The 16,199-nt window shown below is 41.8% G+C and overlaps 1 protein-coding gene across 1 annotated transcript in view; it reads left to right on the top strand.

The window, feature by feature from the left end:
* The window catches only part of SNX25 (sorting nexin 25), an 84,857-nt gene that overhangs the window by 38,094 nt on the left and 30,564 nt on the right, over positions 1-16,199 (top strand). The window contains exons 6-7 of the mRNA XM_084266907.1: positions 4,178-4,248; positions 14,507-14,688. Coding sequence (XP_084123033.1) covers positions 4,178-4,248; positions 14,507-14,688 — 253 coding nt within the window. The remainder of the gene's footprint in view (positions 1-4,177; positions 4,249-14,506; positions 14,689-16,199) is intronic.

Consider the following 16,199-nt stretch of genomic DNA (forward strand, 5'->3'; position numbering starts at 1 on the left):
AGCCTGTCAGAGTGACGTGAGTGGGGAGAATGCTTCCAGTTTCCTTCCTACAACAAAGAAATTACTGCCACACTGTATTTAAACAGTTCCCCAGTTAGATGCTATTCCAGGTAATAGTATTCTGTTTATCAAAAATTCCTTTTCTTGGTTTGATTTGGAAATCATTTTTCCGTGCCTGTTCTAAGCCAGTGCATGGTGTTAGTGAACTGTAAGCTGCCTCCTGTATTACTCCTAATGCTGCCACATAACATCTTGGTAAAGAGCAGATATAAGTAGTAACAATTTTCTGTGTAGGCTTAGCTTTGAGGAAAGCTTATCCCAAGGCACTGCAGTTGCTGGGGAAACTCATTTTGTTTGTTGGGGTTTTTATTAACATCCCTGTCACGCTTTATCTTTGCAGATTAATTACTATCCATTTACTAAATTAAACATAAAATGCATTGCTCAATAAAAGAGGCCATGAGGCACTGATAAACAATTCTTCAGACTCTTGACGGCCTGCAGTCAAGAAAGCTGGGACTCCTGGGTGCTCCCTGATGTGTGCACATGACATTACAGGAGAGAAGTCCCATAAAGCATCCTTCCAGACTGACTTAAGTTGCAGAGTTTTGCTAGGCTTTCTTGTGTTAGTGGTAAGTAGAGAAAAATTCTCAGCTAGATCAGTGGAAACCTGTGGGTGAAGGGTGTTGTTGCTCTTGGCCAGGGAATCAGAAAAGAGTAGGAGGCTGTGTGTGTTGGATCTCCATGTGAGCAGGTGTACCAGTTCTCTGCCATGCCAGTAGCTCTCCCAGATATGCTAGTATGCTGCTAGGACTTTCTATATCTTTGCTCTCTCCTTAGAAGAGTTAAGAGTAAGAAGAAAGAGTGTCTTGATTTTCTGCATTGCTTTTTATAGATTTCATTTTTAGAACTTATCTAAATGATGCAGGAACTTTCTACTAATTTTGGAGATAATGTGCGAACTCACAGTTCATTAGCATCTATTAATGGGTCTCTATTAATATCTATTATACTAATATCTGTTAGTATCTGTTGGAGGGCCTCTGACATTTGGTCAGTTTATCTCTTAGCAGAATCTCTCTTGGTTTGTGAAAAATGTCCCTTTCATTTTTAGAAGGGAGGTGTGGGAACCTGATGGGTTTTTTCATAAAAAGTAATTTGCTGATTTCTGAGGAGCTGATTTGTTTTGTTTCCCCTTCCTACCTTTGCTTTCTGAAAATTTACATTTGTGTGGAGGGGAAAACACCCAAAGCAACAAAGCTTCCAAAGAAGGAACCATTATATGATTATCTACAAAGACCCTTCAAAGTGACTCTTTACAATGTTTATCTTGGTTGTTTGTCATGAAGAGAGGCAGAGTCTTTATTCCTGTTTTATCACATTTCCACAAAATGTCCCTATTTCTTTCAAGAAGGAAAAGCTAAACAGTGAAAATTCACCTTCATTTCCCCTCAGATTTAAGTTAGCATGGATAAATTGGAAGTCTGCTTACAAACAAAGAAGAAAAGATGAATTATTCCATGTCAGATGTGAAACAAATTTACTCACTTTGTCAGGAGAAGGCTGAAGATAAGACATGCTGAGTTAAAAACATAGCTGAGAATAAATAGTGATAAGGAAATGAACTGGTAGATAGTTTTCCTTCTCCTTTAAAGATCAGCATTATTTTTATTCTGTTTTTATTAGTATAGCAGCAAAAGGTCACGACGCAGTTCATGGTAAGAAAGATCATTATCACTGTCTCTGTGTCATCTTTTATTGAAGAAATGAGGGCAAGAGATGGATATAACAAAGTAGGGAAGAGATAAGAGTGGGAAGGGAGAAGTAATGTGACTGGGAGCCCGTGATTGGTCCAGTTTATCAAGTACAGTTCGTGCTTGAAAACATAACACAAATTCCTCAGTGGGAATATTGTGTGCTGTTCTGGGCTCCCTGGTTCAAGAAGGACAAGGAGCTATTGGAGAGGGTACAAAGAAGGGCTGTGAAGGTGATGAAGAGAGGCTGAGGGACTTGGGACTGTTTAGCCTAGAGAAAAGTGAGGGGTCACCTTATCACTGTTTATAAATATTGAGGGGTGGAGGTAGGGGGATGGGGTAAGCCTTTTTTCAGTGGTGGTGCCCAGTGACATGACAAGGGACAGCGTGCGTAAACTTGACTGTAGAAAACTCCATCTAAGCATGAGGAGGAGCTTCTTTACTGTGGGGTGACAGAGCCCTGGGACAGGCTGCCCAGAGAGGTTGTTGAGTCTCCTTCTCTGGAGACATTCAAACCCTCCTGGATGTGTTCCTGTGGGATTTAGTCTGGGTAATGCTGGTCTGGCAGGGGTTGGATTAGATGATCTTCCAGAGGTCCCTTCCAGCGTGTACTATTCTGTGATTCTGTAAGGTGTTTACTCACCAGCACCACAGAATATGTAGCAGCTAGAGTATTTGGAACAAACTTTGAGGAAGAACAGGTTGTAGTCTGGCAGGTGGTGTCTCTGTGGTGCCACAATGCATAGCACACCCATTGAGCAGTTACAGCCAGAGCCCAGTGCTTAGGAGGGACAAACTAGATAGCATCTTTAAGTGTGTAGCTCAGAACATCTCCCTTACTCTTGGTAATAAGAACGAGGAGCAGACAAATAGAGATGCTTCATTACAGTATTGGTAATGAAACTGTGTGAAACCATGAATGTGAACAAATTGGGAGTAAATTGGGAAGGAAGCAAGTTGCAAGGTAAAAGTGGAAGCTGCCTTCCATGTGCAGTATTTACATGGGTGTCAGGACCCTGTTTGATAAATTCACAGTGTTCACAGCCACCTTACAACACCTGAGTGAGGTGAGTCAGTGTTGTTTGTGTCACATTTACAGATGACACATCTCAGGCACCAGAAGTCCAAGTGGGTTGCCCAGAACCATTTGGGAAGTCTGATCAGGGAGATAAGGCTGGGATTGTACCCACCAAAATACCACCCTCTGAAGGACGGGGTGAAAACTGGTGGTGGATGGAAACAGACAGGTTATGGTTAATGACCAAAAGAAGTAGGGTTTAGAAAAACTAAAGCTTTGTAGACAGGTTCTCAAGTTTCAACTTGGAGTTGGGTAAAATTACTTCAAGAAATTAAGAAATAAGCTCTGGGAGTGTGGTTGTAAGTGAGCATGTGCTGCGTGTGTAAAGCTGTGTGGCTGTACAAAGAGGCAGAGACAGTCAAAATGCTGAAGAGCTACAGGAGGCTAGAGTGAACAAGGGGGGGATTGGAGAATGTTGGTTAAAGAAGCACACATGGAAGAAGGGGACTATATTAAAAGGACCATAGGCTCTTTCTTAAACAAGGAATAATTAGCTATGGAAATATCAGGCTTTGCAGGAGGCTTCAGCCTTCACCTAGGAGTTAACTTGGTAGATGAGGTTAGAGAACTAGTACAAGAAGGAGATAAATTCACTAGAACACGTGCTTTAACACCAATATTAATAGCTGCCAGAGTGAGTGTGCTGAGAGGAATTCTGAGTGTTTATGACCAGAACTTTGATGTTTTTTAAAGATATAGCTTGGCAGTCATTTTATTCACTGAGTACACAGTGTCTGCTAGCTATAAGATTGCTTTTACTTAAAATTCTACTAACTCTATTAGCTGTCTTCCTTAGTAGTAGAGTTTTAGGTGATAATCGGGTTGTAATTACTCCTGGAGTATAATTACTCTAGTCTTTCACTTATTTTAATGTAAGACTTTTTTTTCCCTCTCCCAAGATATAAACCGTCAATGCGTATATTGAGTGTGTTACCTAGAAGAACTTTACAGACAGCTGTCTGCTTTTGAGCTCAATTCCCACCCTGGTTTCCTACAGAAAACTTATGTTTAATGTCAAGAGCATGACTTTATATTGTATTCACTGAATATTCTGAGCTGGCTGTGCAGTGTCAGCAGTTGAGAGAAGGCGGCAGTATTACTGCTAGCCGGATGTTCACCTTTTCTCTCAAGATAACCTGTTTTTGCTACTCTACTCCACATGCACGCTGCTCCTTAGGTTGCAGGTATACGGAGAAGTGACTCTGTTTCCACGTGAGGAGGAGGTGGAGGTGGTTTAGTGCTTATTAATTCTTAAGTGTGCTATATGAAGAACACATTGTAAAAAATTAATGCCTTTTTTTTCTTCTCCCTCTTCACCCTTACCCCCTACTGTTTTTAAAACTAGGTATCAGATTGTAGTGGAAATAGTTCAGGCAACCACAATCAGCAATATTCCCCAAGTGAAGAGGCAGAAAGGTAAGATTCCATTTTGTTAAGTCACATCTGTTGTTTTCATTTTGAAAAGCTGTTTGAACTCCCGACATACATACATAATCAGCCTGTGTGGGATTTTTAGACAGATTTTGGGAATGCTGTCTCTTTAGTATTTCAGTTCTGTTTCATCTGTCTGATGCTTCCAGAAACTCCCATGGTGTGATTATCCCCCCCACCTCATCTTCATCTAAGCTGATGGATCATGAGAAAGGTCATCTCTATGATGCATTTATTTCCAGAACTTGTGGCAACTAGGATTTTTTGCATTACAAATTTATATGCTGAGAATCTCACTGGTGCTTTCTTTTTCATACAACCCATTCTTCTAAGTCTCAGTCTGTTCTCCTTTCAAAACACAGAAGAAGGAATGATACAGCATAATTGTCAGTCAGACTTTATTTTGACTCTTCTCTGTATTCTATTTTTGTGTATTGAAATATAGAGTGCTCTTAAATCCTTCTGCGGTGTTTTGGTAACATCTGTTTGGTTTTAATGCACATACATCTTAAGTTTGTACTTAAATACTGCTTTTTATGGTTCTCAAAATGTACCAAACCCGTGGTAGATCATACCAATGGCGGAATTTTTGCTTGGATGAGTACACTTAAGGTATATGGAAGCATAATCGAAAGGCAATGGTCAGCACAATTAATTTCTTGACAAGCAAACAAATCTAAAAGTTCTTGCTTTTAGATTCTCCAATAAGCTATCTGTCAGGTTTCAAAAAAAATGCTAGCTCCTTGTTGCAGAGTAAAGCTTTTAAATGTGATTCATTGCATAATGAAAAATGCAGAAACAGAAAATAAACACAGTGGTGGTGGGTGGGGAGTCTTTGGACAGTTTGAAGAGTTTGGGGTCCATGCTCAAGTTTCTGAAAGTCCATGGTTGTCAACACTGATAGGCCTTTTGTTTGCAGTCTGAAATAGAGCTGGATGTGCATTCCTGTGGGATAAATTGCTTGTGTCAAACCAATGCAAAAAGAAAAGTAGGCACTGTTTTTTGCTCAAGTGTGCATTATAGAACGAGATATTAATATTTCTTGGATGAAAGATAATTTAATGGAATGTCCGTTTCATAAAGTAATAAAATGAGAACAGGGAAGTTAACTCTGAGTGCATTATGAAAAATCAATCTTGCTAAGCCTGTATTTCCATTTGTGCTGCCATTGGTCTTTGTTGTGACAGGAATTGATTTGGGGAATGTATTTATGCCATTTAGGTTCCTACAATTAATTACTGTTTCACTCTCTGTCTCACTTGAGTTTATCTAGTTATCCACCGTTCTAAACCCTGAACAGAAGATGTTTTTCTGAAGCTACAAGTGCCTGGTATTGCAGAATAGACCTAAAAAGATTATTGCTCTTTATTCTGCCAAAGTAGATCTGTTTCCACTTACTCTGTGGTGAAGCTGGTTCTGCATTTTTATGGGCTCTTGACTTCTAACTGTATTTTGAAAAAATCCCAACAAATTCCACCAGCTGGTTGTGCTGAACTTTTGTGTTAAGGTATTGGCTTCTATTGTTCATTTAGTCCTGTGGCAACCTGGTCTGTCATTTGAGAGTTGATTACCACTGCTGGCTGTATCAGCCAGTGGGGCTGTTGTGGCCAAACCTTTTACTTATTAAATAGCCAATGGTTATTCACATTGTGCCTGGAGAAAAAGGTGACCTTTTGTTGCTTGACGCATGTGGAACACAGTATACCCACCAGAGGCTTACAATACAGTCTTACAGTCTTACAGCTCACACAGATTTAAGGCAGATACTCAATCTGTTTCAGTCGTTCCACTGAAGTTTTTATCTACCAAAAATTTTCAGGCTCTGTCCAGTAAACCTTAAGAGGGCAGTCAGAACCGTGGAGGGTCAGTGTCTAGTTCTGAAGGGTTTTTTTATGTGTTGTTTTTCTGAAGTAGGGGGAGAACCTTTTTTCCTCATGTGGGAACATGTCTGAGGTGTTCCTGAATTTTAGGAAGAAGAATTTAAGGCAAAACACTCTGCTGCCTTCCTTAAAACAAAGCCAACAAAACCCCCAGCACAGCTCACTGCCAATACAAAGACTGTTGAACTCTCTTAGAACAGAACCCCCTATTACTTACATCACCTTTTGATGCTTCCCTTGCTGGATGCCACCATGTACTGCTGCCCCTACAACAGCTGGATTTCATGGAGAATAACTAAATGTAAGCTTTATACAAAACAGAAGTGTGGTTGCACAGCCTCATTTTTTCTCTTTCTCTTTTTTAATCTGTTCCTCCCATACCTGCTGCACACGTGCAACAAGTTGTGTGAGCATGGATGTATAGGACAGTTCCCCTTTCCTGCTAGTAAATGAGCACTTCCCTGTTGTGTCATGGGCACCTCTTAGCTTTGATTCCAGCCTGACAAGAGGAGCTTTTATTTTGTTTTTTTTCTAGGGCAAAGCTGGGTCCTGAAAATGTAACCTTGGTGCCTGGGTGTTCAGCTAGACCAGCTGAACTTAGGCTGGCCAGCAGCCTGTTGAGCCTGGTGCCCAGTTTCAAACTATAAGAGTAGAACAAGTGTAGTCTAATATGTACATGGAGATAGTCTCAGGCTCCATCATTTTAAGGAGTGGGAACCTCATGGAGCAGCGTTTTCAATAGAAGGAGGCTCAGGACCAAATCCAAGATGCACTTAGCACAGCAGGAGTGGCCAGTGCTCTGCTGCAGTGAGTGCTTAGCTACTGAGTGAGTGTTGTGCAAGTACATGACTACCAATACACACAGCTGAGCAGGGTTGTGGATCTTTGCTATTGGTTGAGGAGCACAGTTAAGTCTTTGACCAAAAATACTTTGTTTATAGAAAGATTAGGTGTCTGTTATTAAAGGATGACTAACCTGCGGGTCATGTCTCAGACTAATGGCTTCTCACATGAGCTACCGTTGCCTGACTCTTTGATGTGGTGCTACGGAAGGATAGGGTGCTGGTGCCAGGAGGGGATGGAGCACAAGGCTTTTCCCTCAGCAAGGACAGAGTTCTTCAGGCTGTGATTTAACTCGTGCTGGTGCCACCTATTGGCGAAATACTTAGCTGTTAGGGGCCTCATAGAAGCAGAAAGCACTTAAAAGTACTTGTCCTGTGACACATCATTGTGTTAAACCTTATAGAGGAAAAGAAAAGGCACGTTATAGGGTCTTTTTTCTTCTTGTATTTCTATCACTCGAATCTTCTGGCATGTGAGCATTGGAGAGCAAATGAAATCATGCAAAAGCATCTGATTGATGTCAAGCAGTAAGCTTTGCATTTGACTCTGAGGGAATCTTAAAAGACAGACAGACAAAATAATTTGAGAGGTTCTTGGTATGATGCCTGGTTTGGGTGGCCAAGAGACTGGCTTTTGATCATTGCTAAAGCTAAATAAGAAACTTAATGGAGCATTGCTGCTTTCAGATATGCTCAGGGTTTATTTTGGAGCTGTGCAGGCCACTGTAAATAGAAGCTGTTATCTCACAGGCTGACACTACACTGCATCCCTCATTTGCACTGGCACAGAAGTGCTGAATCTGACAAGTGCATGTATCTGCATTACTTCTCCAAACTGGGCAAACTGTGTCCTGTGTATCCTCTTCCAAAATAATCAGGGTCACTCCAGGAGTGATTGTAGGAGGAGCCTAGGTTTGGCTCGGTGCTTTGACCTTTTTTCTTGTTGTTTTGGGATTGGGGTTTTTTTGGTTGGGAGTTGAGGGTGCTTTGTTTAACTCATCTTTGATTTTTCTTCCTGTTTATAGTTTGGTTTTTTGAACTGTGCTCTTCTCTACAGTTCTGTATGCTCTAGTTGGAAGAATCACATCTTTCTACATCTATAACTCTCCTCACCTTGCCTTTTGTGAAGGATTCCTTGGAAGTACTGAACCAAATTTGAGCTAAATTTTAGATATTTTAGGGGTTAGATTTTTTGTTCAGTTTTGGGTTTGGGTTTTTTTACAAAACCTCTGTGTCAAAGACTTCAAAGGGCTAGAAATGCTTATCTGAAAATGTTTATTGCATTTTGTCCTGTGACACATCAAAATCTGATTTTGATTTCTCAGAGGACAAACACACAGATCAGGCATTGTAGGAGGAGTGAGAGGGCCTGTGTTTCTAGAAGCAAGAGTAAATCTTAATTTTTCTAAAGAAAAGCTTTCAAAAAACAATAATGAAATAACAACAGTATGCTGATACATCTCTATCTGCTGCAATGTGAATAAGAAACTGTTTAAATACACTTGTTCTAATTTTAACAGACACACTTTTGTTTCTTCTCTCACTAGCATTTTATTACAGGATCCTGCAGGAATTTTTTGAGGATCCCTTTATAATAGCAGCTGTTTAAGACAAAATGCCATGAAAACATATACCCTGATTTGGGACAAAGCAGAGCAAATCTCAATAGAACATACTGTTATTTTTTTACCCTAATGTTATGAGAGGATTTGTTTGATTTGCCTTCTAATTTTCTGTGCCCTCCACCTTCTACGTGACTCACAGCATGACCAGAAACCACCCTTGGGATGGGGTGGGACTGTTTCTCAGACATCACATTGTAATCAACCCCAGGGCATCCCTGCTGAGAGAACTGCTCCTTTTCAGAGACAGGTCGAATAAGCAGCTATTTCTGCCCAGAGAGGTGTGCTGTGTTGGAATAGAAGGCTTCTCCTGCTGAGCATCCCCACTGTGCATCTCGATACTGGCTTTTGTAAGCAGAGCTGACAAGTGGTACAGAAACAGAGCTGTCTGTGGGCAGGCTTCTTGGGTACTGTGGTTCTGAAAGAGGCTTGAACATTCAGGTGTAAAAAGGGACCTTTCTTTTGGAAACTGGGGCTCCAAAGCTAGCTTGGGTGTGTGGGTTGTGATGTGTGGGTTTTGTCAGGATGATAATCGAGTGAAGTAAAGAGGATACTTCCGCATTCCAGTGCGTTACAGATGCCATCTAACTTAATTATGACAAAACTGTATTATGATTCCTCCCCACCACCCCCATCTTCCATGCAGGGATAAACATGCATGCACAATTACTGTTGCATAGCTTTTTGGCAAGGCTTAAGGAGCTAACGTGCTTGGACCATCATGCAAGGAGGGGATCCTTGCAGATGAAAGTGAATTTTACTGTGACATTGATCATGGTAGACTTGTTTATTTTGGTTTTGATCAAATCCATTTTCTAGAGGAAGTTCTCCTCCTCCTGAGATCCTTTGTGTGTGCTACTGATGGCAATACATCTTCTCCATGGTTGGCTTGGGGGAGATAGGCCCATCAGTGAAAGAGGTGGAGGGGCTGGCTGGTCAAATAGAATCACAGAATCTCCTGAGCTGGGAGGGACCCCCAAGGACCATGAAGTCCAACTCCTGGCTCCACACAGGCCCAGCCAAGTCAGCGCATGGGACTGAGCGCATCGTCCAGACGCTTCTTGAGCTCAGCCCAGCTCGGGGCTGTGACCACTTCCCTGGGGAGCCTGTGCCAGTGCCCGACCCCCCTCTCAGTACAGAACCTCTTCCTGACATCCAGCCTAAACCTCCCCTTTCTCAGTTTTATAGCCGTGACCAAAGGGAATACAGACAGAGGCTCTATGTGGTGGATGTTGTTATTTTACAGCACGTACTCAAAATGCTCAAATTTACCTTGCTGCCACCTTGCTTTTTGTTCAGCTCTGCTGTGGCTATGATGCAGGAGGCTGTGTTGCACTACATATTACTATTGATCAGTGCCTAAATTCTTCATGATCTCCTTTTAAGTCCTTTGGCCAGATCTGTTGCTGGGTGTTTGGGATTTAACACTTTTTGTACTCACAGTTGAGCTGGTTTTCCCTTTGCTTGTACCATGGGTTCATGCACACATGAACTGTGTGTACTGTTCTTAAAGTCTGTCCTGCTCTTGCAGAACTAAACAAATACTTTTCCAGGCCCACATAGGGTTTGAAAAGGTGTAATTCAAAGTTTCTGAGAGTTTGAAGAGGTCTGTAGTGATTGGTAAATTACATGTAGGTTATGGTTACTGTTGATAGGAAAACATTGAATTGGTGCTTGCTGCTTCAGTACCTCAGCAGGGCATTAAGTAGGCACTGCAAAAAGCCTCCCAGAAATGCATATGATGTGCACATGTGTAGTTCCTTCAGAGACTTGCAGATGAGTCAGTGCTGTTGTACATGCTGCCAGGTGTCAGGCATCTGTAGTCCTTGAAGCTGTAACAAGAACAAGTACTTTCAGTTTTAATCTTGGGGGTTTTTAAAATCTTTTTAACTGCAAAGTTACATATGGCAATTTTGTTTTATGCTGCTGGTGTTGAGAGAGTGAACTACAATCTAATTTAGTTCATGCTTTAAGCAGGCTTTACATGTATCTTCATTTACATCATTTTTGTTGTATCCTTCACTGTGGTTTGTGGTAACAAAGCTTGTGTGGCATCTGTTGGCATGACTGTCATCTACAAGGCCCAGCATTCTGACTGAAAAATGGATGGTGTGAATATGTACTGCACTTCAATGTATTTATTGCATGTAAACCTGGACAAGTAGTAAAACTACAATAAATATAAATTAAAAAGTGAAAGAAAAGGAGGTCTGAGGAATCCATTCTCAGAAATGTTTTTGGTTAAGTTCTAGGATCTGCTTCTGGCCCAGGTCAAATCAAGGTAGGTGTGAGTGATTCAGAAGAACATGGAAACTTTGTCAGGAATCACTGTAGATGTGCAGAAATGCAGGGAGTAAAGAAGATTTGGACAGATAGCTTTGACTGCTTGGTAAGCTTGAGCTCATTTGCACTGTTTCTATTTAATATTGTTCAGTGCATATTGAAGTGCCCACAGCTGTGGAGTTTAAAATTCTGCTTTTGGTGCTAATTACATTTAGATGCCCTTAGGAGGGGTGCACAGTACCCCTCTGGGATTTTGAAGTTCCTCCATGGCAACGTGTCTTGTTTAACATCCCCTAATAAGGAGAATTATTTTGGAGGAAGCTCCTGAAAGACCCTTGGCCCTTTGGGGGATGGAATTGAAAAAAAAAATTCCCCTAACTGTAAAGTTGTTAGTAGTAAAAAAAAACCCCAAATTATCCAAAGGTTGTGTTTGTTTTCCTTGTGTAGTGATGAAAGAGTGTCTTAATAGCATGTATCTGTTTCTTTTCCATTTATTGGAGCTTGCTGAAGGGTATATGAGGAAATTGAAGCTTTTTCTTTTGTAACTTTCTGGTTTTATTTAGTTGTTGATATTCAGAAATGCCAAAAAAGGTTCCTAGTTATATCTCAGTCCTGCGGTGGTGGGACCACGTCGTCATATCTTAAAATATCTTTTTGCTAGAGCTTAATATGGAAAAGAACAGTTTAGATCTGAAAATCTGGGAATACTCATAAATCTCAGGAGGAGATTAGGGCTCCTCAGCTGACATGACATCTTCCTCCTGATCTCTGCTAGCTTATCTTTCGTACTGGAGAAGAGGGAAGTCATATTCGGCGCTTGCCCGCGCTTCCACACCATCATTTCTGCACTGCAGCATGTTAGCTGTGCTCCAGGCTGCTCTTCATCAGCCTCTTACTTACTTGTGAAGGGGCATCACTGCCAGGCTTTTGTGGTGGCTCATCCTGTTTATCCATGGAGGCTGGCAACAGGCTGGCAGTGGGGTCTTCATCACTCTCCCATGTGTTTCCTAAACAGAGTGGCTGCTTGTAGGTATGAAGAGCTGGGCAAGGCAAATGTTGTTGAAGGGTCTTTGCTAATAAAGTAATTAATCACCAGAGGCAGGTGGGATGTAGGGCTCATTAATCCCTCCTGGAGGCCTGCTGCAGTGACAGGATGGTAAGGCTTCAGGTAAAGTATACATGCTTACATTGAAAACCCTCCAAGAATGACTTGGGCTTTTGTTTTAAGAAGGCTGAATGATGATTGTCATCTGTGGGTTTTCAAAGCGTGGGGTTTCAAGCATGAATTTTGAGCCCAAAGCATTTCAACCAGAGCACAGGAGTTTCTCTGTGACTGTAAGGAGGAAACTTTATACTCTGAGGGTGACAGAGCCCTGGGACAGGCTGCCCAGAGAGGCTGTGGAGTCTCCTTCTCTGGAGACATTCAAACCCACCTGGATGTGTTCCTGTGGGATTTAGTCTGGGTGATGCTGCTCTGGCAGGGGGGTTGGACTAGATGATCTTTGGAGGTCCCTTCCTGCTTCTAATGTTCTCTGAACTGTTGAGAGAATTGAGAACTTCTAAAAAAATCACTTTAGATTCAAATACAGGAGGGGAAATGCTGGATTTTAATCTTCACTTTAAACTACTGTCCCTGTATTTGTATTAGCTGTAAATGCTTTAAATTGAGGGGCAGAGCTGTTTTGTCCTTCAGGTCTTTTCCTGCTTTTTGTTGTTCTCCTTTCTTTTCCTTCTCATTAGTACTGGTACCTCTGGTCAGGGAACTGAAATGCTGAATTAAATGCTCTGTTGACTTGCCTGTGGAGATAACATGCCAGGGAGACAGATGGCTTTTTCTTTTTTTCCATGGTAAACTCATTTTATCATTTGCCTCAGCGAGTATCATCTCTCTGGTTCACTATTGTAAGGCAGCTCAGATGCAAATGATACTTATTCATTAAGGCATTAACAGTCTTTGAATCAGGAAGGTTCCCTACCAGCTTACATAAATACATGCAGTGAACAGAGAGAGGAAAAATATGGGAAAAGGTATTGGGAGAACATCTGTACTCACGTGATATGTAGAACTTCAGGAAGCACTATGTACTGTGAGTTGTCCTTCAGTACACAAGTGACAAAACTTACCATCACATGCAGTAGTAACATGTGGCTTTGAGGGGGAAGTAAAAGGATGAAAACAGTCCTAAAAGGAGATGGTCCCTTAATGTGTTAGAAGTGTCTTTAAAATACCTGTCTTAAATCATTCCTGAGAGATCCCTTCTCTGTGTATGCCTTCACAGACCTAGCTGTCTGGTTGTTTCTTTCCAGCAACTGTTTTGAAAACAGAACACTTCTCATCTGCACCACTTTACTAGTATTTGATATTTTGAAAACATAGTGGGATTATTTATCTCTTATTTACCCCCGAGTAATCAGTTAATCCAGAGCCAAGTACAAACCAGGTACCTTGCTACTGAACTCTAGTTGCAGCCTGAGAAAGCAGGAGCATTTACCATTGAAAAGAGGAAAATAAACCCAGTGTATACATGTGATTCATTTGCATCCTGCAGATAAAAGCCAGGAATGATTCCAATGCATTAGGCTTTTTCAGTCAGCTTTATCTGCTGCTTCTTTTTTTAGGCCCTGGTAATTAGCTGAAGAGACTGAAATGTACAGTACACAAATACTACACCTTTTATTACTGAGTCTTATTCAACTGTCACCTGCATGTTACTTCACTGTTTAACAGAACTGCTCAGTCCTGGTGTGGCATTGCAAGGTTATTTTACTAGTGATCTGTCCATTTTGAATGAGCTTTGGTCGGTGTTGCTGTCTGGAGGAGATCCTGCATCATGTGCTCAAGAGCCTGGGCATCAGGCTGAAGAAATTTGCATTTGCAAATGAGATGTGTGGGAACGTGCGGGGCTGGGCTGGAGAGGATTGAGTCCAGTCCCTCCTGACTGTGGGCAGTCTCAGTAAGGTGCTTAAGTCATCAGGTCCATGTGTGACTGTATGGCATTGCCATAGAGAACTTCCTAATGCCATCTGATAAATGTATATCCTGTAGTACAAGTTTTGGGCTTTGTATTTTTTATATATATAAATATATATATATTTGTTGGAACAGGCTGCCCAGAGAGGTGGTGGATGCCCCATCCCTGAAGGTGTCCAAGACCAGGTTGGATGGGGCCCTGGGCAACCTTGTGTAGCTCCAGGCCTGGAGGTTGGTGTCCCTTCCTGTGGCAGGGGGGTTGGAACTCTGTGATTCTTGGGTCCCTTCCAACCCAGACCATTCTATGATATATTTATATACATAAAGTGCCTGTCACTGCATTGATAAACATTCTTTGGAACCACTCTGATGGGGACTATGGGAAGAGAGCTGGAGGGGTCAGATTTCACTGCACATTGGAACAAGGATTTTTTTCTGAACTGTTTATATAAACTCTCCTTAAAGACTGCTTCAAAATTGTTACTCTGTTTCAAATAAACTTCAGCAGTACCCATGCTCAGGTGCATAGCTGATTCCTGAATGACAAATTCTCTCCTCAGGCAGGTCACAGACACGATGGTGCGATGACGTTTCCCGTGTTGTGATGGTTTGTCTCTGGTTTTGCTTTATTCTTAGACTCAAAAGGAAAAGAGACTGCGGCAATGAAAGCTGACCTGCTGAGGGCTCGCAACGTGAAGAGGTATATTAATCAGCTGACAGTGGCAAAGAAGCAGTGTGAGAAGAGAATAAGGCTTCTGGGAGGGCCGGCTTATGATCAGCAGGAAGACGGCGTTTCTGATGAAGGCGATGGCCCTCCGAGTCAGAAGGTATGAACTGGACAGCACATACCTTGTCTGGAGGTCATTCCACATGTGTTAGCACTGGATCATATTAGCCTCACTGTCAATAATCCCTCCCTTTCCCCAGGTAAAAATTAGTTGCTGTGTGATTTGTGTATCTGGGGAAAAGCACAGTGAAGTACCTGGAAAGACATACTGATCTCTGAGTTTGGAGCGTTGCTAAATGTGAAGCTTCATAAAGGATCGAGTGGCTCATAAACACCTGTGGATTTTCCAGGCATCCTGCGTGCAGGGAGTTGATAAGGACACAGTAGTGGGCTGTATGAATGTAAATAAAAGGTTGCTGGTATATGTGTAGTGTTTCGTTGGCCCTTCCTATATTTACTGTGGGAGGAAATACCTGTGGGATTTGCAAATACCAAGTTACTCAAAAGCAAACACTTACTTGGGGAAGGCAGTTGACAAAATTAAGGGCATTTATTGCAGAAAAACTGAACACTGGTTTTGAAAATCACTGTAATCTGGAATTGAAAAACTCTACCACGGTAGTAGTGAGCATGTACAAAAATAATAGCTACTTATCCTTACTAAACTTTAATAAATTTAGTGATTTCTTTGTGCAATCTACTCCGTCCCCTTTGGGCAAAGCACAATATTTGATGTATTCAAATTAGAAAGATTTTATCCTTTTCTTGTAGGTAGATGAGATGTTCCCCCTTCATTCAGGGATCCTTAATTTTCATTATGTCTTTGTAATAATAGTAGCTTAGTGGCAAGTAAGAAATAATTTAATGGCAAAGAAATAGTTGTTACTATTTGTGTTTTGTCTTTCTTGAGTAATATCTGAAAGAGAGCAATTTCCCTGCCCCCACCCTCTCCTTAAAGCCTGATTTCAGATGGTGTGCCACAGAGTGTGCCAAAGCCATCCTGATCTGCTTCCTGAAGTTGGGTATAGTGAGAGGTGCCAAGGAGAACAGGGAAGAGGGAAGCATGTGGCTGCACCGTATGAGCCATTGATGCCATTTTGGTGCCTGCTGAGATGTTGGGGACTTTCCGGTAGAGAGATGTGGAGACAGAAGATAGTTCAGGAAGGGGGTCAAGTAGTGAAGCTGCACTGGGTAGGGGCAGGAATCGGGCAGAAATATAATAAATTATAATATGATTGTAATAAAAATCAAAAGAATTCCTGTTGTTGATGTTGCATATTTTATAAACTGATGGATTTTTGGTGGAAGTTGCTGACCCAGGGTTATATCTTGTAAATACACCCAAGGACAGCTCTGTATGGGGTTAATGGTGCTGCTAATAAGGATAAAACCTCCTTGCTCAGGAGTCTGTGTAGGGATGGTGAAAACAAGGGGATCCGGGGCTGCTCTGCCTCTAGGCTTTTGATGTGCTTCTATGAAGAAGCCCTAAAACCGCTCCACAAGGTGGAAAATAGAAAAACTGCTTCTCTGTTCTGTTGTTCCATCCCTGTGTTGCCAGGAAAGCAGCAGAGGGAGGCAGGATGAGCAGCAGAGGCCACGCTGTTCTCTTCT

Source organism: Gallinula chloropus (assembly GCF_964237585.1).
Source record: "Gallinula chloropus genome assembly, chromosome: 7".
NCBI classification, from domain to species: Eukaryota; Metazoa; Chordata; class Aves; order Gruiformes; family Rallidae; genus Gallinula; species Gallinula chloropus.